Raw genomic sequence first — 24,077 nt, 5'->3', positions numbered from 1 at the left:
TTAAATAGTTTGACAACACTATTTGTAAATGATAAAGTTGATATTTTCCAGTGATGAAGACATGGATGGATGTCTCACGGTAGGGTGGGGTTAGCCCATGATCATGACTGTCAGTTCCATTAAATTACACAAAAATTGTTAATACACACCTTTATAGGGTTAGGGAGTCCCACACTGACATATTTCCATGTCACAGTCTTGTTTATGGAAAACAGAAGGAAGACAGAGTGGACTACCTGCGCTAAATTGCTGTCTGCATCTCTGAACACCAGAGACAAACGTCGGCTTTCGGCTGCAAATGTGTTACACAGGATGCTTGTTTTGGTATATTTGTATTCTGTATTCCTTCGTTTCACTCTGTCATTTGGGGTTAGTATTGTGGAGTAACTACAATGTTGATCCGTCCTCAGTTTTCTCCTATCACAGTTATGAATCTCTGTAACTGTTTTAAAGTCACCATTTGCCTCATGGTGAACTCCCTGAGTGGGTTCCTTCCTCTCCAGCAACTAAGTTAGGAAGCATTGATACATCATCCAAAGTGTAATTAATAACTTCAACATGTTCAAAGGGATATTCAATGTCTGCTTTTTCCCCATCTACCAATAGGTGCCCTTCTTTGCAAGGCATTGGAAAACATCCCTGGTCTTTGTGGTTGAATCTGTGTTTGAAATTCACTGCTTGACTGAGGGACTTTAAAAATAATTGTATGTGTGGGGCACAGAGTTGAGGTAGTCATTCAAAAATCACGTTAAACACAATTATTGCACACAGAGTGAGTCCATGCAACTTATTATGTGACATGTTAGGCAAATGTTTACTCATGAACTTATTTAGTCTTGCCATAATAAAGGGTTTGAATAATTATTGACTCCAGGCATTTCATTTTTTATGTCTAAAAACATAATTCCACTTTGACATTATGGGGTATTGTGTGTAGGCCAGTGACACAAAGTCTCAATTTAATCTATTTTAAATTCAGGCTGTAATACGACAAAATGTAGAACAAGTTAAGGGGTGTGAATACTTTCTGAAGGGACTGTGTATATATATATATATTACTGTTCAAAAGTTTGGGGTCACTTAGAAATGTCCTTGTTTTTGAAAGAATAGCACATTTTTTGTCCATTAAAATGACATAAAATTGATCAGAAATACACAACACCAGTCTCAACGTCAACAGTGAAGAGGTGACTCTGGGATGCTGGCCTAGGCAGAGTTGCAAAGAAAAAGCCATATCTCAGACTGGCCAATAAAAAGAAAAGATTAAGATGGGCAAAAGAACACAGACACTGGACAGAGGAACTCTGCCTAGAAGGCCAACATCCCGGAGTCGACTCTTCACTGTTGACGTTGAGACTGGTGTTTTGCGGGTACTATTTAGTGTAGCTGCCAGTTGAGGACTTGTGAGGCGTCTGTTTCTCAAACTAGACACTCTAATGTATTTGTCCTCTTGCTCAGTTGTGCACCGGGGCCTCCCACTCCTCTTTCTATTCTGGTTAGAGACAGTTTGCGTTGTTCTGTGAAGGGAGTAGTACACAGCGTTGTACGAGATCTTCATTTTCTTGGCAATTTCTCACATGGAATAGCCTTCATTTCTCAGAACAAAAATAGACCGACGAGTTTCAGAAGAAAGTTCTTTGTTTCTGGCCATTTTGAGCCTGTAATCGAACCCACAAATGCTGATGCTCCAGATACTTAACTAGTCTAAAGAAGGCCAGTTTCATTGCTTCTTTAATCAGCACAACAGTTTTCAGCTGTGCTAACATAATTGCAAAAGGGTTTTCTAATGATCAATTAGCCTTTTAAAATGATAATATTGGATTAGTTAACACAACCTTCCATTGGAACACATGAGTGATAGTTGCTGATAATGGGCCTCTGTACGCCTATGTAGATATTCCATTAAAAATCAGCCGTTTCCAGCTACAATAGTCATTTAAAACATTAACAATGTCTACACTGTATTTCTGATCAATTTGATGTTATTTTAATGGACAAAAAATTTGCTTTTCTTTCAAAAACAAGGACATTTCTAAGTGACCCCAAACTTTTGAACAGTAGTGTACATATATACAGTGGGGAGAACAAGTATTTGATACACTGCCGATTTTGCAGGTTTTCCTACTTACAAAGCATGTAGAGGTCTGTAATTTTTATCATAGGTACACTTCAACTGTGAGAGACGGAATCTAAAAAAAAAATCCAGAAAATCACATTGTGTGATTTTTAAATAATTAATTTGCATTTTATTGCATGACATAAGTATTTGATACATCAGAAAAGCAGAACTTAATATTTGGTACAGAAACCTTTGTTTGCAATTACAGAGCTCATACGTTTCCTGTAGTTCTTGACCATGTTTGCACACACTGCAGCAGGGATTTTGGCCCACTCCTCCATACAGACCTTCCCCAGATCCTTCAGGTTTCGGGGCTGTCGCTGGGCAATACGGACTTTCAGCTCCCTCCAAAGATTTTCTATTGGGTTCAGGTCTGGAGACTGGCTAGACCACTCCAGGACCTTGAGATGCTTCTTACGGAGCCACTCCTTAGTTGCCCTGGCTGTGTGTTTCGTTTCGTTGTCATGCTGGAAGACCCAGCCACGACCCATCTTCAATGCTCTTACTGAGGGAAGGAGGTTGTTGGCCAAGATCTTGCGATACATGGCCCCATCCATCCTCCCCTCAATACGGTGCATTCGTCCTGACCCCTTTGCAGAAAAGCATCCCCAAAGAATGATGTTTCCACCTCCATGCTTCACGGTTGGGATGGGTTCTTGGGGTTGTACTCATCATCCTTCTTCCTCCAAACACGGCGAGTGGAGTTTAGACCAAAAAGCTCTATTTTTGTCTCATCAGACCACACGACCTTCTCCTATTCCTCCTCTGGATCATCCAGATGGTCATTGGCAAACTTCAGACGGGCCTGGACATGCGCTGGCTTGAGCAGGGGGACCTTGCATGCGCTGCAGGATTTTAATCCATGATGGCGTAGTGTGTTACTAATGGTTTTCTTTGAGACTGTGGTCCCAGCTCTCTTCAGGTCATTGACCAGGTCCTGCTGTGTAGTTCTGGGCTGATCCCTCACCTTCCTCATGATCATTGATGCCCCATGAGGTGAGATCTTGCATGGAGCTCCAGACCGAGGGTGATTGACCGTCATCTTGAACTTCTTCCATTTTCTAATAATTGCGCCAACAGTTGTTGCCTTCTCACCAAGCTGCTTGCCTATTGTCCTGTAGCCCATCCCAGCCTTGTGCAGGTCTACAATTTTATCCCTGATGTCCTTACACAGCTCTCTGGTCTTGGCCATTGTGGAGAGGTTGGAGTCTGTTTGATTGAGTGTGTGGACAGGTGTCTTTTATACAGGTAACGAGTTCAAACAGGTGCAGTTAATACAGGTAATGAGTGGAGAACAGGAGGGCTTCTTAAAGAAAAACTAACAGGTCTGTGAGAGCCGGAATTCTTACTGATTGGTAGGTGATCAAATACTTATGTCATGTAATAAAATGCAAATTAATTACTTAAAAATCATACAATGTGATTTTCTGGATTTTTGTTTTAAATTTCGTCTCTCACAGTTGAAGTGTACCTATGATAAAAATTACAGACCTCTACATGCTTTGTAAGTAGGAAAACCTGCAAAATCGGCAGTGTATCAAATACTTGTTCTCCCCACTGTATATATATATATATATATATATGTATCAGTGTAAATCAATGCAAGTAGCTAATGACAAATGTTGCGCCTGGAGTTTTTCTTCTTCCTCCTCTTCTTTGGGATTGGGTTGGCGGATCACATCCAACTTTTAAGGTGCATACACAGTCAAGGCATACCTACGTTAAATTCTTTTCATTTGTCCTGTTCCTCTAAGAAAGTGAAATAAAGCCCTAGACACCACTTCCCACCACTTCCCTCCCCCCACTACACCACCCCAACCCCAACACCGCCCAGCCTCTAACCCTTCCACACAATCTCTCCCTATCCACGTCATACAGTTCACAAAATATCAACACATGCTCCACCGTTTCCTCCACTAAACACTCATCACACAGACCTGTTTCATGTCTCCCTATCATCCACAACGTGGCATTTAAACCTGTGTGCCCAAACCGTAGTCTACTCCCCACCTCTTCCTTTATTGACCGGTGCATGTGATAAAATTGCCTCCCCTTACTACTAGCCTCCCACTTTCCTTGCCAAAGATCGAGCCCTTTTGCCGGATCAAGGACTTGACTCCCCTGCGGCTCAGCGGGACCTGAATATCTACCCCCTCTCTCCTCACAGCACAGTTAGCCACCACATCTGCCTTCTCATTACCCTCCACACCCACAATGGAGGGAAGCTTACCATCACTCCCATCAACTCCACAAGTCTCCCCTATCCGACCTGCCCGTCTTCCCACTACTCAACACTCCAGCCGAATCAGAGCAGATCAACACTCAGTGGTTTCACCTCCTCCCATCTTAAACCTAAAATCATGGCCATCAACTTGGCCGCATACACCGGCACATAATCAGTTAACCGCTTACATACTCTAACATTGAAATCTGGGATATACACCCCTTCCCCCACTCATCCACTGACTGGATCCTTTGAGCCATCTGTATATTTCCTTAAAAAAAATGAATAAAAACGATGCTCTATATATCTCTCCACACAGTCTCACGTCCTCACCCCATTCTCTCCTGCCCTCAATCATGTCCACATCTACACTTGGTTTTGGAAACAGCCACGGAGGAACATTCTCCAAAGCAATTGCCGGCTCTATCTCTCTCTCTCACCCAGTCCATATTCTACCACCTTCTGTCCGATTGTACACCCGTACGCCCTCTGCTTACCCACTCCTCACTCCCAGCATTCCCCAGTTTCCATGACTGCAGGGTGTCCTTTTGAACTCCCTTTTAACCTCGCCCAGTACGCTAATGCAAGTTTGTCCTGCCTTATCCTCAGTGGCAGTTCCCCACTATCCACCTGCAATGCCACAACAGCTGTCGTCCTGAATGCACCCACACACAATCTCAGGGCCCTTGACTGTATCCCATCCAGGCACTGGAGTACAGTTTTGGATGCTGATCCATATACAAAGCACCCATAATCCAAAGATGACCTGATCAATGCCTTGTACACATACAACAGTGTTTTTCTATCCGACCCCCAATCATATCCTGCCACTGCCCTTATAAGGTTCAGCAGCTTCCTACACTTCATTTCAATATGCTTAACATGCCTCTTACACTTAAGCCTCTCATCAAACCACATACTTAAATACTTAAACTCAGACACCCTACCCATATCCTGACCGTATATACAGTGGGGAGAACAAGTATTTGATACACTGCCGATTTTGCAGGTTTTCCTACTTACAAAGCATGTAGAGGTCTGTAATTTTTATCATAGGTACACTTCAACTGTGAGAGACGGAATCTAAAACAAAAATCCAGAAAATCACATTGTATGATTTTTAAGTAATTAATTTGCATTTTATTGCATGACATAAGTATTTGATCACCTACCAACCAGTAAGAATTCCGGCTCTCACAGACCTGTTAGTTTTTCTTTAAGAAGCCCTCCTGTTCTCCACTCATTACCTGTATTAACTGCACCTGTTTGAACTCGTTACCTGTATAAAAGACACCTGTCCACACACTCAATCAAACAGACTCCAACCTCTCCACAATGGCCAAGACCAGAGAGCTGTGTAAGGACATCAGGGATAAAATTGTAGACCTGCACAAGGCTGGGATGGGCTACAGGACAATAGGCAAGCAGCTTGGTGAGAAGGCAACAACTGTTGGCGCAATTATTAGAAAATGGAAGAAGTTGAAGTTGACGGTCAATCACCCTCGGTCTGGGGCTCCATGCAAGATCTCACATCAAATACTTGTTCTCCCCACTGTATGTGCAGCCTAACATCTTTAACCTTCCTTCTAGAATACACCATAAAGCAGGACTTGGCCACAGGCATCCTAAACCCCCATGTTAAAGGCCAATCTCCCACAGCTTCTCGCATCTTCCTCATCACATATTTCACATTCCCACCTCTCTTTCCATCATCGGCATACAAGGCCAGACCCACTCCCTGTCCCTTAAATATGTCATCTATCATCAGGGTGAACAACACCGGACTAACCACACATCCCTGAGGAGTGCCATTGTTCACTTCAAACCCCATTGACAATTCTGACGCCACCCTCACCCGTTTGACGCGATCGAACAGGAAGTCCATGATCCAGTTATACAGACGTCCCCCAATGCCCAATGCACTCAACTTGATCCCTTGAAGTTCTTTCCTCCTCGTCCATTGTTGTTGACATTTTCTGCTGACACTGTCATGTTAGCCAGCTTGCTAGCTAGTAACGTTAGTGGATAGCATACATAGCAGCTACCACACCGGTTTACTCAAGGAATAGACTTCTTCACCAGATGATATTTAAAACAGAAAACTATAGAAGATGTACAATTGTTTCTAGAGTAATGGGCTTGTTAACATGGAACCATCTTTATGAGAAATCTAATTGCAGTAAACTTGAAAAGTTGGATGGTGTCATTCAATCAAACCAATAGGCCTACAGCACCACCTGCTGGGTTGGAGTATTACAACACAACACAATACAATACATTTGAATTATGGTCCAGGGCTTTATTCATGGTAGTGGGTAAATCACATTTATTGTAGATAATCATGAACTATCAAGTCACTCAAAAATAACAATACAATACAAATCCTCAATGCACATCAAGCATATGATTACCATTTCTATTAATGATGTTAATATTTTTTCTTCAAATTCTTTGGCTACTCAAAGCATGTGTACCATGAGCATATCATATTAGTAATACATTTATGATTGAAGCATATATATGTTTTTAAATATAAGGTTGCAGAAATATTATGGTGAAAGCATGGTCAAGCACTCTTTTTATAAATTTGCTTGCAGACTTTATCCTCACAGGTGAGTTCCTATAAGAGAGAGAAACAATGCATAACAGTTATGCCTACTAATGCTTTGTCACTGTCACCAATGTAGTTAAAACGAGGATATGAGTACATGCAAAATACCAGATAGAGCTCATTTCCTTCGATCCAGTGTGTCCACCCTCTGTTCTTCTTCTCTCCCTTCTGAACACACACCAGTTTATCATGGTCCCAGTTGACCAGCGTCTGTTATAAAACAGAGCATTTATCAAAATGTGCAGTGTAGACCATAACTCTCAAACACCTGGGAAGTCGCTGCAGCTGGCTTGAAATAGGCATATGGATAGCTCTGTTACATGTTGCTCTAATGAAGCCCACAGTTCAATAAGCAACTAGGAGCAACATTTAAATGACATGACATCAATGATAAAATACCATCGCCCTTCGGATTACACGTGTTTACCTGGACTTTTCTGTTATCCATGGCTTTGGTCACCTCCTCAAACTCTTCCCCTATCTTGAATGAGACTGTATAGTTTTTGAAGGTAGTGAGTGTCTTGATGGTGAAAGAATCACGGTCTTGTTCAATCACTTTCTGAGGCTTCAACATGTTTGCAATCTTGCGTGTTGCAAAATCAATGCCTGTAGGGAAATAGATTCTCCATGTGTTACAAATACATCCAAAGAGACTGAACATTCCAATCTATTCTCAGTAGGCTACTGGTGAGCTATGGTATGAATCCTATCTCCAAAGATGAGGCTTTTTACAAATTTGAATTCTTCCGAATGTCTTTCGAAAGAAGTTGCCATTCATATTGTATGGAGTTTTCATTCATTAGCCCGGTTGCCTTCTCTGTTCAGCTATTAAGTTCCACTCCCCGGCACTTCAGTTATTTGTGAAATGAGTGTCAAGGAGTTTAATGTTAGCTAAAAAGACTGCCAGGCTAAGAATTCATAGCTACTGATGAAGATAGAAGGAATTGACATCTGAAGTAATTCTGACACAGGTTCCCCCCATGTGCCCCCATACATTAAAAAAAAGGAATCATAGAGTTCAAGACAATACGAATCACATACATTTTATTATCTACAACATTAAAATGTGTTTGGAATTATTGACAGAAAAGGGAAATGAAAATTATGAAATGTTATGGGTTTGAAAATGTATCTAATAAATGAATCAAAGAAAATTAATTTCAGTTGAATGAAATGGCACACTGCCTAATATCATTACGCATGATTGAATTACCAACAGCTAATGAATAATCAAGAAATAGGCAATATTAATGTAATCGAAGTCACTTGCCTAAAAACATGAGAAAATGTGTGCTTCAATAAACAAGTAAAGAGAGAACTTACCAAGAGCAACCATGTAACCTTCAAAGTGTTCATTACTAGTCATGTCCCATGTGCCACTGTAGTCGATAGGCATGGTGAATCCTTGTGTGGCACTGTCAAAACTTCAATTGAAAGCAGTTGTTAAATGAACCGATTTAAAGTCTCTGGGATGTGTTGTCCTATGGCGTGTTAATATAGGGCAGGGGTCATCTTTCATAGTTGGTAGCTATTTTGGACAATAGAGTGGAGAGAGTAGCCCAGTGGAGGGCGGAACATGACTTTTTGCACAATTATATGACGAAATAACATTTGAGATAAGCGCTTGCAAATAGAATAGGCTGTAACGCATGTACACACTCTTTGGTTGCTCTCTTTCCAACAATGTAAAGGGCCACTATAAATGAGAGTGATATGCAGTTTCATTCAAGGTCGTTAGAGCGCGCCCGCAATCAAAGACAACTATAACCCCCCTTTTTTTTACGGTAGTGTTCGGTCGAGGAAATCTGATCCCTATAGGCAGGCCAGTGAAGGCCACGCATGGACACCCCAGGGTATGATGCAACGCGTGGCTGGGGGATTATTTGCACAGTAGTCAGAACTGGAAAGGATGTGTCATCAAAACCCATCACCTCTCACTTCTTTGGCAGAGTTTCTTCAAAATCTATGCTGACAATGCTACATTACGCTTTAGTGTACATGGCATATCATACCAGCAGATGGCTTCCAAGGGATGAAAGGTTAAAATTGTAAGTTTTTGAGATGTAACGGTCGAGTCACAGAGCCATAGAGATTGGGTCTGGGTCTAATTTCTACCGTATGTCTATGATAATGATAACTAGTTATTTGAATGTATTCTACTTTTAATGTTGACTTTTTGTGTCAAACATGATCTGATGGTGATTTCTTAATTTTTTTTGTACTATTAAATGCACCATCCGAAGCTGTCAAGACTAGACTTCACTCTATATCTGTTATCTACTTTTGTCTTTTATTTTTTTGCCTGTATTCTGCAATTCAGCTTTTAGCTGAGAATGTGTACAAAACATCCTAACTGATAATAAAACGTTGATATATGTTTTCTATTAGTGCCTTATTCTAAATGAGCATGAATCTAACTCCAGGGTTATAAACTTTTTATTTTCAGTCAAATAATTAATGCAGTCTTTGTGGCACTAGTTCTCATCCCTCAATTGTTTGTGCTAACCAGGTAAGTAAATGCAAACTATACAATATGTCAATATTTTGCTAGTAAAAGCTTCACATTTGAATTCATTTTGACTGCATGTTACATGTGTACTATGTTAAGTTTCTGATTGAGAGTTTACATCTCTCAGGCCCAAATCCTCTAGATACTGCCAACAGCCTCTTCTGAACAATCTCACTGCCTTCATTGTCTTGTCCTTCATGGCAACAGGTAGGCTAGAGCACGTCTAGTCATAGTATAGAGGGAGTACATCCTGTTTTGTGAACATGTCTTGGCAACTATTTCTAATAGTTTTAATGGGTTGTGCTCCTCGCGATTGTTTGACTTTTGTGAAAAGCAATGTTTGATCATTTTATTTTAGCCAAGATCATACGTTGATTTGATTATGATGAAAGAGAGATGGCAGTAGAGATACACTTGATTCATTCCCATCTTCCTCATAGCTTAATCAGATTGGGATATTGTGTTCATTGCAACAATCTAAATGTATGAAGTATGTATACATATTTTAGTTATTGGAAACCACTTATCACACATCTACAAATGGTAGGAGACACAGGTTAATTGGCACCGGTTTGACTGATGAAATTATGCCTCCTGACTAGGTTTTGCAGTAACATTCACACTGATAGACCCAGTGCCCCAGAGCTTCAGGGCAGCCTACCATGGGTTTGGACTTGTATCTTTTGTCCAGGGACTATGCACCATCGCCCTGACTCTGACTGCACAACAGTGTGTAAGTAGCATTTGAGAATATCCCAATTGTTCAATACTGATAAAATTATTGGCATTATGGTATGGTCAATAGGTTTTAATGCTCCAAAGGAAATTATGCATAAAGCACTTGAATATTTCTCCATTCGCAGGCGAAAACAACTCCTGAGCTGTACTATTTGTCCCTTATTCTATCATTGGCTTGTATCCTGAGTACAGGTAGGCCTTCACCACAACATATTCTCCAATCTCTCTGATCCAGACACATCATCTTTCCTGCAGTAGTAATAATGCACATATTACAGAACTGATGCTTATGTTTCTTCTCAGCCTTCTTCTTGGTGAAGGGAGGATTCTGGGTAAAAACCAATATGCTACCCAGGCCCTGCCAGAGAGGGAACAATGGCTAACTAGTCCAAACAGTCTACAGCTGCTCCAGGTTGCAATTAGATATGCACCATAGACCCATCCATCTATAATTGATGCTGTTTCCAGGCTACCACCAGCAAGCGATACTGTTGCACAGTATGGTGACTAGTGTAGTATGTAGTGAATTTACATATCCCATTTCCTTAATTTGATACACTTGAAATCAATTGGTGTGCATATGTTTATTTGCATTCAATTACTGCGTTTTGAGTATCAAATTAACTATTAAAATGGCTACCACTATCGTAAAGGGGCATATACATTTTTCAAGTACCCAACATTTCTGCTTAAACATTCCTTCGTTTGAAATCGCACAGTTAAAAAGAAATCATCTGTGCAGAAAGGGTTGTGAAAGCTGTAGTTTATTTCCTTGTGGTAAAACAGTGATTAACTGTTACATTAATTCCATGTGTGTACAGTATGTAGAAAAATGGTGTTAGGTCCCCATATGTATAAAAATAAACAATTGTAAATCATTTATTCATAGACTGTTTGAACCCCAAAGTGATAAGGAACAAACCACACTTTCACTTACAGCATTCAGAATAATCAAGTGCTATAACATTTGTATGTGCAAACATCAAATTGAAACCTAATTACATCTTTTTCCCAGGCAAAATAACCTTCAGCTAATACATATATATTAACATACACCTGTCCGTATAATGAATTAAGGCAACGCAGTGAAGCGGTTGAACTAAACTTCATCAACCCATTTTAAATCCATTTCAATATCCTAAAAAGGCCCTTTACGTAAGAGGAACTCTCCTAATTCAATCCACAAATAAAACATTGATGAACTCAGTTACACACTTTGAAATCAAATGTTGTGCAGTGAGCCAATCTGTGTGAATGCCAGTGAAGGACATCTCAAACGAGGAGACTCACAGTATCAAAGTTGGAAGGTCACAACTTAGTTAAGCATTTCACTGTACTTGTGCATGTGACAAATAAAACATCAACGACATCTTGTAAGCCCCATTTCACTCACATTAAGAGATTCTCTGATACATTTGTATACATTTTAGCCAGTAGTTCTGAAAGTAGCACTCATGAGCAAAAAGTGGTCGCCGAAAATTGCATACAACATAACATAACTTATTCAGACCACGTCATTGCTCATTCTCTGCTGTGTCCAACCTCATTGGATAATGCCGGGCAGGCCTCTTGCTAGCTGTCACTCAAATGTGAGGGGCTGAAGCTCATTGGCTAGAACTCAAATTCCTACGGGGCTGGCCCAAGAGGGGGAAATGTAGGGAAAATGGCACTGCACAGGTTCAAGAAAACAATCACTTTCAAACTAGGGCTTTTGTGGCTAAGACAGTAATTCTGCATGTATGAACTGCAGATTGACACATACAGCCCAAAGCGAGAGGTTTAAAAAATAATTTCTAAGTCGCCAAAGTAACAGAGCATGTCTTTAAAAGAGGAAGTATTAGGAACTACTGGGCTGGCTCATAGGGGAGAATACACACATTAGGTCAAAGGCTGTGGAAATTGTACATTTCTCATAGATATCAAATAATATATTAGATAATTGTATTATTATTTTTTTTATCCACAAGCATAGATTAAAACAAAGGCAGCAATGGATCATAATATGCTTTTTTATGTCATTTAATGTACTGGACATTTAATGTACTGCATTTTGATTTCAATTGTCATTGAGGCACAAATACAATGATACATGGCTATAGACTACATCATCTGTCGACCATAGGAGCTCCAAATCCATTTACCATAGGGGCATTTTCATTGAATGAAATTTTAACCAAAATTGTTGGTCTTTCACAGTTTAAAGTCCACTTTTAACAATACTATTCTATGCAGGTTCAGTGTGGAATGGGTAGCTTTATGTGAAGTATATACTGTTTTTACAACTAAATAAAATATAGTTATTCAGATCATGAGTAATGATTAAAGACTAACAAACTTCCATATCCACTTTGCTTTCCTGAGATGTCCATTTGGTAAATATACAACCCCACACACACACACACACACACACACACAAACATATCACATGAGCCCCTACATCCTGTATATTGAAAAATAAAATATATGCCAGTATACCATATGTACTTCCATACTTTAAGGTGCCCAGAATCAACAGAACTTCATCATTACTTTACATTCTTGGTCAAAATACAGCAAAATAGTAAAATTACAGCAAATCATTCATTTCCATTTAAATGTACATCATTTCATTGCTACAGTATCACAGAGCCAAAAGCAGCTGTTCGCTATCCTAAAAGAGCATCATAGTCTATGTACCATACTAGCCTGCCACTGGTCGGCCGGATAGCAGTGATGGGCCACTTGTTTGGGTTGTCCTTGACTCGGCTGAGCTGGGTGACCAGCTCATGTTTGCTCTTACCCATCACCAGCACACCTACTTTCTGGGCCTGGTTGATAGCCCTGAGGGTGAGGCTCATACGCTGGTGAGGCTTGGCTGGGCTCTCGGTGAGGGCTACCAGACTGTCCCCATGGGCGTCAAGCTTGCTGCCTGGGAAGAGGGAGGCGGTATGGCCATCGTAGCCCACTCCTAGAAGGACAAAGTGGAAGCTGGAGGCATTAACCAGCTGGTTGATGTCTCTCTCATAGAGCAGCGCTCCACTATCCTCCTCCACACACAGCCGCTGGTTCATCTGCACAGGCATGGGGTGGATGTTGAAATAGGGCATCTTCACGTGTTGGAGCAGGTGGTCGTGCAGGGTGCGGAAGTTGGAGTCCAACTCTGTGAGAGGCACGCATCGCTCGTCCACCATCCAAACGTGGGTGTCCCTCCAGGGGAAGGAGTAGTGGTGGCGGGCCAGCCTCTGGAACAGAGCTAGGGGACTGGAGCCCCCAGAGAGGGCCAGATGGAAGCGGCCGCCCTCCCTTACCGCTTTCTCCGCTGAAGCCTGCAGGTCTGCGGCCAGCCGCACGATGAGCTCCTCGGGCCAGGCAGACACCATTTCAGCGCTGCGGTACTTCCCCTGCATCACCTGGAAGCTCTCCGTCCCAGACACGCCCATGTGGTCTTGGGTGATCATGACCACAGCCTCGTTGGCGAAGGTCACCTCCCGTCCCAACAGTTTGAAGTCCAGCATGTTGCCATTGTCCGCTCCCCCGGGGTACAGGCGGGGGGAGGTTTTGGCCAGACCGTGCAGGAGAGGAGTCCAGAAACCCCAGGAGGCCAGGAGGTTCTCAGTACTGATAAAGCTGTCCTTCCGGCCTTGGAAGATGTGCAAAATGAGTTCTGCGTAAGCCTCTCTCTGTACCGTTGGTGTCAGCACATAGTAGTCAGAGATGGGCATACCTAATACACTGACATCTTTGTGTTCCGTTATCTCCTTCCACTCAGTGTCCATCAGGTCTGGCTTGAACAGGTTCTTACTCACGAGAATGGCTGGGTACTGCAGAGTGCCGTGGCCAAAGTAGAACACAATCTGCTTGGGCTTGCAGTGGACGCTGCTGTGGCTCTGGACACAGAAGATGTCATTCTTGAACAAAATGCGAGCATAGCCTAAGCGCTCATCCAGCATCTTCCCTGAGGTCAGGATGATTGGCATTTTCTCGTACTGGGCTATGTCAATATGCACCATGATACCTGAAATAGAAAAACAAAAAGTATGTCTCATCACTGAAACCCCCCGAATAATCTATGTATCGTATCTTATCTCTATGGCTGTCAAACAAAACAAAAAAATGATTGAATTAAAAAATGTTTTTTTTAAATGATGCACTCTGTCATATACTAATAACTAGGGATGTCGATTCAAATTCCTCCTGTTATACTACCGCCAACTTTTTTTATTCATGCACAGGCTCAAAGCGAAAAACTTTCTCATGTCACTTACCAGCAAAGGTGGGGGTGAGGCTGTAGTACTCCTTTGTTTTGTTCAGTTCTTCCTGTACCTCTAGATTGTAGTTTTGGTACTGACCAATGGTAGCACAGTTCCTGTCCAGGTGCTGCAAGGCACTGAAGATCTTCAGCTTGTTCCTGAGGACCTCCTTCACGTCGCTCAGGTTGGCTGGGAGCCCCATGGTCAGAAGGGTCATGACCTCAGTCAGGTGGTTCTGTATCACGTCTCTGATCACACCATACTGGTCATAGAAGGGAATACGACCTGTGACAAAAGTTGGGTAAATCAAACACCTCATGACAGGCGATGTTACTGGCACCATCACAGTCTTATAGATTGGGTTACTACACATGCTTAAGCGAACATAAAATATGAAATGCTCAGTTTTCTGGGACCACACAGTACCTCTGGCATCCAGGGTCTCCTTCAGTACAATCTCCACTCTCTCAATGTGGTGCTTGTTCCAGATCGGATCCAGGTGCTTACTGTTCTCCCTTCTGAATGGCAAAATCTTAGAGACAACCTTTTGAGTATAAAAGCAAACAATTATAATTAAAACAAAGATCTGCCTCACGGGCAAAGTTTTCTGTTAATGTCTACGGCGGACTGATAAGGAGGCCTAAGCACATCACCTGCTTCCCTAAATAGTGGTCGATCCTGTACATCTCCTCATCCTTGAGGGAGGTACCCAGTTGAGTGGACAGTAGTTGGGCACTACTGAAATCATGGCCAAACGGCTTCTCCAGCACCACCCTCAACCATGCCCCGTCGGTCGGTCTGCAGCTGTTGTTGATCCTTTCTGCAATGTCCGCATAAGCGAAGGCTGGCACTGACAGGTAGAACAGCCTGCCTGCCTCCACTATGCCCTCCTGCGTCAGCTGCTCTGTCAGGTGTTTACCCAGGGCCTGGTAGTCCTCTGAAGTCTTCAGCTGCCAATAGTCTGCCAGCTTCAGAAACTGCTCCTTCACCAGGGCACAGCGCTCCACAGACAGCTCCCGAGGACAGACCACTCCCTTTAGCGCCTCAAACAGGAACGGCGTGGCCTTATCCTTGGGCAACAGGCCTCCGCCATAAAAGGAGAAACTGTAGCCGCTACTCACCTGGTTAGCGTACAGATGGAAGAAGCCCTGCCACAGGTACTTCTTAGCCAAGTCACCTGTACCTCCCACTATGACCACTGACACGTGCCCCACCTTCGGTGCTCCCTTGGTCTCCTTGGCATAGCCTCTCTGGGCACACACAGTGGCCAGGAGCAGCAGTGTTGCCCACACAACTTTCCACATTCTCTGGTCCAACACAGATCAGCTCCTACAGGAGAGAGAGACAGAGCAAGACAGATCAGGAATAACTTCAAAAAGTTGATTTACAGACCTGGGTTTGGATTGCTAAGTATTCAGTTGTTATTAACTCATAATCACAGTGGCTGATTCACTGGCTTAAAACACACATTGATTGCAGTCGTGGATTGTTTTTCTGACAATGCAAGTAGGATTTCTGGGAGGCAGCCTAGCCTACTCTTAATACTGTGGCATATTTGGTTTGTGGGTGGAAATGGTCAGCTCTTAGCTATACCAGGAACTACAACATATGGACACCACCACCATCACCCTCCTACATGTGTCATAGATAGATTAAGTATTTTTTTATTGTGGCAGAGGCAACTCCTCTGTCAGTAGATAACAGGCCAATCCTGTTCTCTACACATTTCCCGCATTCATTGTATTGTGGTTGAACCTTTAGGCCTACATGTTTTGGGTTGAAGGTTAGAGACAACAGATCAATGGAGAAACACAGGTTTCTAGACTGAACCCATTCAAAGGAGTAAAGTCAACATTGACAAGATACACAGAAGAGGCATCTACCGTAAATGGTTTGCGTAACTTTACCGAAACATCTGAAATCATAGTCGTGTTGATCAAGTTTACACAGCAAACAACAAAGGTCATTGCCACTGAATTCTCCTGTGAATCATACTATTGGTATGGATGGACACTAACATTTTTAGCTGATGCATGACGGTGAGTCAAGATTTGTGCTATCCCAAACCACCAAGATCACAGCTCTGGCTGCAGGATGTTGACCTACCTGCAATGTTAATGTACAATAGCCTAATATATTTAAAATAAAGATTAACATAGGCTGGGTCATTTGGTGTGAACATAAATGTACTTTTTCAACTTCTTTAAGAGACTTCTGAAGTTGCAATATGTAACTTTTGGGGAGACCAGACCATATTCACAAAGAAATGTGAGTTATAGATCTGTGATTCACATTGAAAGCAAGTTAAAGAAGTGGTACATCTGTTCTATGTGCATTATTTCTATGCTTCCATTTCTTAAGTTTTGTTTTTTGCATCTTACTTTTGGTTTTGTACACCAGCTTCAAAACAGCTTGGCCCATAAAACTTTTACAGATGCACAATCGAGAGCATCCTGTCGGGCTGTATCACCGCCTGATACGGCAACAGCACCACCCGCAAACGCAGGGCTCTCCAGAGAGTGGTGCGGTCTGCACAACGCATCACCGGGGGCAAACTACCTGCCATCCAGGACAGCTACAGCATTCGATGTCACAGGAGGGACAAAAAGATCATCAAGGACATCAACCACGGCCTGTTCACACCATCAGACTGTTAAATAGCCATACACCTGAGAGGCTGCTGCCCTATATACTTGGAATCACTGGCCACTTTAATAATGGAACACAAGTCACTTTAATAATGTTTACATAATGTTTACATACGGATTTACTCATCTCATATGTATATACTATTCCACTGTATTTTAGTCAATGCCACTCCGACATTGCTCGATTTAATATTTATATATTTCTTAATTCCATTATTTTACATTAGTCTATTGTTGTGAACTGTTATATACTACTACACTGTTAGAGCTAGGAACACAAGCATTTTGCTCCACCCGCAATAACATCTGCTAAATATGTGTATGTGTACCAATAAAATGTGATTTTAAATGATTTAACAAACCCCTTCTGTATAGTGTCGTTATCCACTTCATCCAAACTATAGGATAGACATTGAATAAGAAATAACAAGAAATAATAGCCAGTTTATGGATGCTATTTCCTACAATTATTCCATTTAGTCTGATAAACAAAAAATGTACAAAGAAAAGACCCCCTCAAATATGATGCACTTGTCATGAAGTGTCCTCTCTACCGTAGCTTATGGCGCTGCAATATGTCACGTGAAGTCCCCATTGAAAACCATGTGCGCTAATGTGCATGGCCATCACTATCTATGCCCATACAATAGGTCTGACAGTTCCACCTGCTAGCTGTATAACTTTAGCCACAGCATGCCGTTGATGCATACAATGTTACCCAAACAAAAGCTTTTCTGTCCATTTACAATCACAATAAAGTCCGTTTCTATACCAAATCCCTCTCACTCAAACTATTCAATCGAACCTAGTCTAAACACTAACGTTATATGGAATTGTAGCGTACCTGTTCCCGCAAATGTCGAGTTCGATGAATGATCGCATAGTTCAATATTTGTGTCAAAAGATAGACTACGTCCTAGAGCGGTCACGTGACAGCGGAGGCTAGCGTGACACATGCGCTTCACGGTAAAAACCATGGGGGCGTTTGAGTAGCTTTAAGCAACCGACTGTAGACAACAGTGGGAGATGTGAAGTTGGGGGAGGTGCATCTGTGACAACCGAAAGTCGGACACTAATGTGGTTTTCAAACAGCAAGGCTCAGATCGACACCGCACTGTTGCCATTGTTTTTTTATAAAAGTGTTTCTTTATAACGTCGAAATAAACATATCACACACTCACAAACTGAAATGATCTGTGTCTAAGTGAGAGAGAGCATTTTATATTACATTCATTTGTATATATCCCCTGTATAAGGCGACTTGAATCGCGGCAAAGTTGGTTCCTGTTTCAGTCTTGTCTTAGTGCGTGTGGGTCAAACAAAAATGATGAAGACAATAGAGCCTCCCACAATGCAGGCGATGGCTGCAGGAAGCCTTTAGCTACTGTAGAGCAACTGCAGCGACTTGCATTGGACAATTTGTATCCCCATAATGCAACACACTTTGAAAGGCGGTGACTAAACAATGGTCACCAATTTGACAAAAGTGATCAGCTTGAATGCGTCCCATACATTTAATCCAAAAGCATAATTGTTCAGTCAATTACATTTGAATCCTACACAAACAATCAGGTTGGATGCAAATACGTTTTAATTTTTGTTCCTGTAAGAAGATATATTTTTTAAATGTCACAAGAAAAAAATAGTGCGGTTGTTGACTTGAAACTGCACATAAAAAGTGATGGCTGAGTGTTTGCAGTTTGAAGTTGAAAAGGAGCGAGTCAACAGCGCAGGCTGTAATTCAAAAATCTTCCAGGACACAGGCGACTGAATGAAGGACCTACAAATCACCTTGCATTATAAATTATATTATTATTATAATATAATTATAGAGCTCGCCAGCTTGTAGTCCTAAACCCCGGAAATTAGTTACCTTTGCTTCGCCTTTACTTGAGGCGTTTATCCAAAACCCCCATTCATTTTTCCTGTAGGCTTTGTTAGTGCCTGCAAAATGTTAGTGGCGGGGTTAGTGCCTACAAAAAGGTGCAATTACTATTTATCTCTATTTGTAGATAGACCTTTCTCTCGTTTCCGGGTTGCCAATGTAACAGTATAACTTTAAACCGTCCCCTCGCCCCGACACGGGCGCGAACCAGGGACCCTCTGCACACATCAACAACGGTCGCCCACGAAGCATCGTTACCCATCGCTCCACAAAGGCCGCGGCCCTTGCAGAGCAAGGGGAAACCCTACTTCAGGTCTCAGAGCAAGTGACGTAACCGATTGAAATGCTATTAGCGCGTACCCGCTAACTAGCCATTTCACATCCGTTACACTCACCCCCCTTTCAACCTCCTCCTTTTCCGCAGCAACCAGTGATCCGGGTCAACAGCATCAATGTAACAGTATAACTTTAAACCGTCCCCTCGCCCCGACCCGGGCGCGAACCAGGGACCTTCTGCACACATCAACAACGGTCGCCCACGAAGCATCGTTACCCATCGCTCCACAAAAGCCACGGCCCTTGCAGAGCAAGGGGAAACCCTACTTCAGGTCTCAGAGCAAGTGACGTAACCGATTGAAATGCTATTAGCGCGTACCCGCTAACTAGCCATTTCACATCCGTTACACCAAATCTGTTTAAGGAAAATCTGTATCTGTTTTAAGGCGTATGGTCAGGGTTGCCATGTATGCTGTTTTCCTGAAATTAGGCTAATGGTGGGGAGAGTCGGAGAGATGTGTGTGATGAGAGCGCTGCAGCAGGCAGCTGAGTCACGTAAATTTAGATTATCATTTTTTATTTGTATTTTTTATTACCAATGTAGAAAAGTCTGTATACATACAATAAGTACATAAATAGACAATGATAACATATGCTAGGGGGTACAACAAATTACAAAGACCTTAAAAGAAACACACATTGATTGTTTTAACATCTTTCTTATAATAATAATGTAGAATGGTCTTAATGTACTGCTCGAATTCCTTATAGAAAACACGGAAGTGTTTTTTTATTAGTGAATTTACATTTATGAATATGACATTTTGCCATTAGCACAATTAGATTTATGAGGTAAAATTGTTGTTCTTTATCTTTATTACGGTTAAGGAAACCGAGCAGCACATTCTCCCACAACAAACAAAAATCATCAAGAATATTAATAATTATAAAACTGTGAATATCTTTCCATAATTGTTTTACATGTAGACAATGCCAAAATAAATGTGAAACTGTTTCTGGATGCTCAACACAAAAAGTAAAATCAATGTTAATGTCTTTTTTGAGTTTCTTCGGGTAATGATTTGCAGGGTAATACTTATGGATCATTCTGAAAGAGACCTCTGTCACGTCCTGACCTTAGTTCCGTTTTTGTGTTTCTATTTTAGTTTGGTCAGGGCGTGAGTTAGGGTGGGCAGTCTATGTTCTTTTTTCTAGGTTGTTGTTTTTCTATGTGTTTGGCCTGGTGTGGTTCCCAATCAGAGGCAGCTGTTTATCGTTGTCTCTGATTGGGAGCCATATTTAGGTAGCCTGTTTTCCATTGTGTGTTGTGGGTGATTGTTTTATGTTTAGTGTATGTTCACCTGGCAGAACTGTTTCATTTTCGTTTTTCCTCGTTGTTGTTTTGTGTAGTGTTCAGTTTTAATTAAATATGACGAACACTTACCACGCTGCATTTTGGTCCTCCTCTCCTTCCACCAACGAGAATTGTTACAGAACCACCCACCTAAAAAAGGACCAAGCAGCGTGGTAACCAGGAGCAGAGGGTTCTGGACTCCTGGACTTGGGACGAGATTTTGAATGGTAAGGGACCCTGGGCACAGGCTGGGGAATATCGGCGTCCCAAGGAAGAGCTGGAGGCAGCTAGAGCGGAGCGGCGCCACTACGAGGAATTGGCACGAGGTAACGGGCACGAGAGACAGCCCCAGAATTTCTTTTGAGGGGGGAACACGGGTAGATTGGCGGACTCAGGTAGGAGACCTGAGCCAACTCCCCGTGCTTACCGTGGCGAGAGAGTGACTGGGCAGGCACCGTGTTATGCGGAGAAGCGCAAGGTGTCCCCAGTGCCCACGCATAGCCCGGTGCGCTACATCACAGCTCCTCGAATCGGCCGGGCTAGAGTGGGCATCGAGCCAGGAGGGATGATGCCGGCTCAGCGCATCTGGTCTCCAGTGCGTCTCCTCGGCCCGGGTATACTGCACTAGCCCTACGCACGGTGTCTCCAGTTCGCCAGCACAGCCCAGTGCGGCCTGTTCCAACTCCCCGCACTTGCAGGGCTACAGGGAGGATCCAGCCAGGACGAGTGGTGCTAGCTCTGCGCTCGAGACCGCCAGTGCGCCTCCACGGTCCAGTGCATCCGGTGCCTCGGCCAAGGACAAGGCCTCCTGCATGTCTCCCCAGCCTGGTGAGTTCTGTGTCTGTGCTAAGCACTAACCCTCCTGCATGTCTCCCCAGCCTGGTGAGTCCTGTGCCTTCTCCCAAAGCCAGGCCTTCTGTGTGTCTCTCCAATCCAGTGATAATCCATGGCACGAAGCCTCCAGTGATGATCCATGGCACGAAGCCTCCAGTGATGATCCATGGCACGAAGCCTCCAGTGATAATCCATGGCAAGAAGCCTCCAGTGATAATCCATGGCACGAAGCCTCCAGTGATGATCCATGGCAAGAAGCCTCCAGTGATAATCCATGGCACGAAGCCTCCAGTGGTGATCCATGGCACGAAGCCTCCAGTGGTGATCCATGGCACGAAGCCTCCAGTGATGATCCATGGCACGAAGCCTCCAGTGATAATCCATGGCAAGAAGCCTCCAGTGATAATCCATGGCACGAAGCCTCCAGTGATAATCCATGGCACGAAGCCTTCAGTGATAATCCATGGCACGAAGCCTCCAGTGATAATCCATGGCAAGAAGCCTCCAGTGATAATCCATGGCACGATGCCTCCAGTGGTGATCCATGGCAAGAAACCTCCAGTGATGATCCATGACACGAAGCCTCCAGTGATAATCTATGGCAAGAAGCCTCCAGTGATGATCCATGGCACGAGGCCTCCAGTGATGATCCATGGCACGAGGCCTCCAGTGATGATCCATGGCACGAAGCCTCCTGTGAGGATCCATGGCACGAAGCCTCCTGTGAGGATCCATGGCACGAAGCCTCCTGTGAGGATCCATGGCACGAAGCCTCCTGTGAGGATCCATGGCACGAAGCCTCCTGTGAGGATCCATGGCACGAAGCCTCCTGTGAGGATCCATGGCACGAAGCATCCTGTGAGGATCCATGGCACGAAGCCTCTGGTGAGGATCCATGGCATGAGGCCTCCAACGAAGGAAGCTAGTCCGGAGCCTCCAGCGACGCCCTCTAGTCCGGAGCCTCCAGCGACGCCCTCTAGTCCGGAGCCTCCAGCGACGCCCTCTAGTCCGGGGCCTCCAGCGACGCCCTCTAGTCCGGAGCCTCCAGCGACGCCCTCTAGTCCGGAGCCTCCAACGACACCCTCTAGTCCGGAGCAGCCGGAGTCTCCCTCCTGTCCGGAGCAGCCGGAGTCTCCCGTCTGTCCGGAGCTGCCGGAGTCTCCCGTCTGTCCTGAGCTGCCGGAGTCTCCCGTCTGTTCTGAGCTGCCGGATCCGCCCGTCTGTCCTGAGTTGCCGGAGCCGCCCGTCTGTCCTGAGCTGCCGGAGTCTCCCGTCTATTCAGGGCCTGCTGAAAGGGTCCCCAGTCCGAGGTCGGCGGCGAGGGTCGCCGCTCCAAAGGCGCCACTTGAGTGGGCCAAGACTATGGTGGGGTCCACGTCCCGCGCCAGAGCAGCCACCGAGGACAGATGCCCACCCAGACCCTCCCCTATGGGTTTAGGTTTTGCGGCCGGAATCCACACCTTTGGGGGTTTCCGACTACCGCCCCGTAGCACTCACTTCCGTCATCATGAAGTGCTTTGAGAGACTAGTCAAGGACCATATCACCTCCACCCTACCGGACACCCTAGACCCACTCCAATTTGCTTACCGACCCAATAAGTCCACAGACGACGCAATCGCAACCACACTGCACACTGCCCTAACCCATCTGGACAAGAGGAATACCCATGTGAGAATGCTGTTCATCGATTACAGCTCAGCATTTAACACCATAGTACCCTCCAAACTCGTCATCAAGCTCGAGACCCTGGGTCTCGACCCCGCCCTGTGCAACTGGGTCCTGGACTTCCTGACGGGCCGCCCCCAGGTGGTGAGGGTAGGTAACAACATCTCCACCCCGCTGATCCTCAACACTGGGGCCCCACAAGGGTGCGTTCTGAGCCCTCTCCTGTACTCCCTGTTCACCCACGACTGCGTGGCCATGCACGCCTCCAACTCAATCATCAAGTTTGCGGATGACACTACAGTGGTAGGCTTGATTACCAACAACGACGAGACGGCCTACAGGGAGGAGGTGAGGGCCCTCGGAGTGTGGTGTCAGGAAAATAACCTCACACTCAACGTCAACAAAACAAAGGAGATGATTGTGGACTTCAGGAAACAGCAGAGGGAGCACCCCCCTATCCACATCGACGGGTCAGTAGTGGAGAAGGTGGAAAGTTTTAAGTTCCTCGGTGTACACATCACGGACAAACTGAATTGGTCCACCCACACAGACAGCGTTGTGAAGAAGGCGCAGCAGCGCCTCTTCAACCTCAGGAGGCTGAAGAAATTCGGCTTGTCACCAAAAGCACTCACAAACTTCTACAGATGCACAATCGAGAGCATCCTGTCGGGCTGTATCACCGCCTGGTACGGCAACTGCTCCGCCCACAACCGTAAGGCTCTCCAGAGGGTAGTGAGGTCTGCAGAACGCACCACCGGGGGCAAACTACCTGCCCTCCAGGACACCTACACCACCCGATGTCACAGGAAGGCCATAAAGATCATCAAGGACAACAACCACCCAAGCCACTGCCTGTTCACCCCGCTATCATCCAGAAGGCGAGGTCAGTACAGGTGCATCAAAGCAGGGACCGAGAGACTGAAAAACAGCTTCTATCTCAAGGCCATCAGACTGTTAAACAGCCACCACTAACATTTAGCGGCC

General features: G+C 44.1%; 3 protein-coding genes across 3 annotated transcripts; 1 reads left to right on the top strand and 2 right to left on the bottom strand.

The window, feature by feature from the left end:
- Nucleotides 1-6,621: 6,621 nt before the first annotated feature.
- Nucleotides 6,622-8,766, bottom strand: LOC139535470 (retinoid-binding protein 7-like). Its single transcript, XM_071334890.1, has 4 exons — nt 8,278-8,766; nt 7,382-7,560; nt 7,063-7,164; nt 6,622-6,963 (listed from the first exon to the last, which is right to left on the bottom strand). Exons 1-4 carry the CDS (start codon nt 8,348-8,350, stop codon nt 6,910-6,912), a joined length of 408 nt encoding a protein of 135 aa, XP_071190991.1. The 5' UTR covers nt 8,351-8,766; the 3' UTR covers nt 6,622-6,909.
- Nucleotides 8,749-12,620, top strand: LOC139535469 (uncharacterized). Its single transcript, XM_071334889.1, has 6 exons — nt 8,749-9,002; nt 9,401-9,463; nt 9,591-9,670; nt 10,066-10,196; nt 10,327-10,393; nt 10,505-12,620. Exons 1-6 carry the CDS (start codon nt 8,794-8,796, stop codon nt 10,582-10,584), a joined length of 630 nt encoding a protein of 209 aa, XP_071190990.1. The 5' UTR covers nt 8,749-8,793; the 3' UTR covers nt 10,585-12,620.
- On the bottom strand, nt 10,950-18,069 carry LOC139535468 (GDH/6PGL endoplasmic bifunctional protein-like). The gene is made up of 5 exons (XM_071334888.1): nt 17,923-18,069; nt 15,084-15,759; nt 14,857-14,974; nt 14,446-14,715; nt 10,950-14,195 (listed from the first exon to the last, which is right to left on the bottom strand). The coding sequence occupies exons 2-5, from the start codon at nt 15,732-15,734 to the stop codon at nt 12,847-12,849; spliced, it is 2,388 nt and encodes a 795-aa protein (XP_071190989.1). The 5' UTR covers nt 15,735-15,759; nt 17,923-18,069; the 3' UTR covers nt 10,950-12,846.
- Between the last annotated feature and the right edge of the window lie 6,008 nt (nt 18,070-24,077).

This window comes from Salvelinus alpinus, chromosome 12, assembly GCF_045679555.1.
Source record: "Salvelinus alpinus chromosome 12, SLU_Salpinus.1, whole genome shotgun sequence".
NCBI lineage: Eukaryota > Metazoa > Chordata > Actinopteri > Salmoniformes > Salmonidae > Salvelinus > Salvelinus alpinus.
The sequence above is the reverse complement of the archived record's forward strand: the minus strand, read 5'-3'. Positions and strand labels throughout refer to the sequence as shown.

Excerpts from the sequence above, each read along its gene's own strand:
- LOC139535468 (XM_071334888.1), bottom strand. The coding sequence starts at position 15,734 with ATGTGGAAAGTTGTGTGGGCAACACTGCTGCTCCTGGCCACTGTGTGT. Across the intron at positions 14,975-15,083 it reads ACCACTATTTAGGGAAGCAG|GTTGTCTCTAAGATTTTGCC; the intron begins GTGATGTGCTTA and ends TATACTCAAAAG. Across the intron at positions 14,716-14,856 it reads GGAGACCCTGGATGCCAGAG|GTCGTATTCCCTTCTATGAC; the intron begins GTACTGTGTGGT and ends CTTTTGTCACAG.
- LOC139535469 (XM_071334889.1), top strand. The coding sequence starts at position 8,794 with ATGGACACCCCAGGGTATGATGCAACGCGTGGCTGGGGGATTATTTGC. Across the intron at positions 9,464-9,590 it reads CAATTGTTTGTGCTAACCAG|GCCCAAATCCTCTAGATACT; the intron begins GTAAGTAAATGC and ends TACATCTCTCAG. Across the intron at positions 9,671-10,065 it reads CTTGTCCTTCATGGCAACAG|GTTTTGCAGTAACATTCACA; the intron begins GTAGGCTAGAGC and ends CCTCCTGACTAG.
- LOC139535470 (XM_071334890.1), bottom strand. The coding sequence starts at position 8,350 with ATGCCTATCGACTACAGTGGCACATGGGACATGACTAGTAATGAACAC. Across the intron at positions 7,561-8,277 it reads AGGTTACATGGTTGCTCTTG|GCATTGATTTTGCAACACGC; the intron begins GTAAGTTCTCTC and ends ATTTCCCTACAG. Across the intron at positions 7,165-7,381 it reads TGGATAACAGAAAAGTCCAG|ACGCTGGTCAACTGGGACCA; the intron begins GTAAACACGTGT and ends GTTTTATAACAG.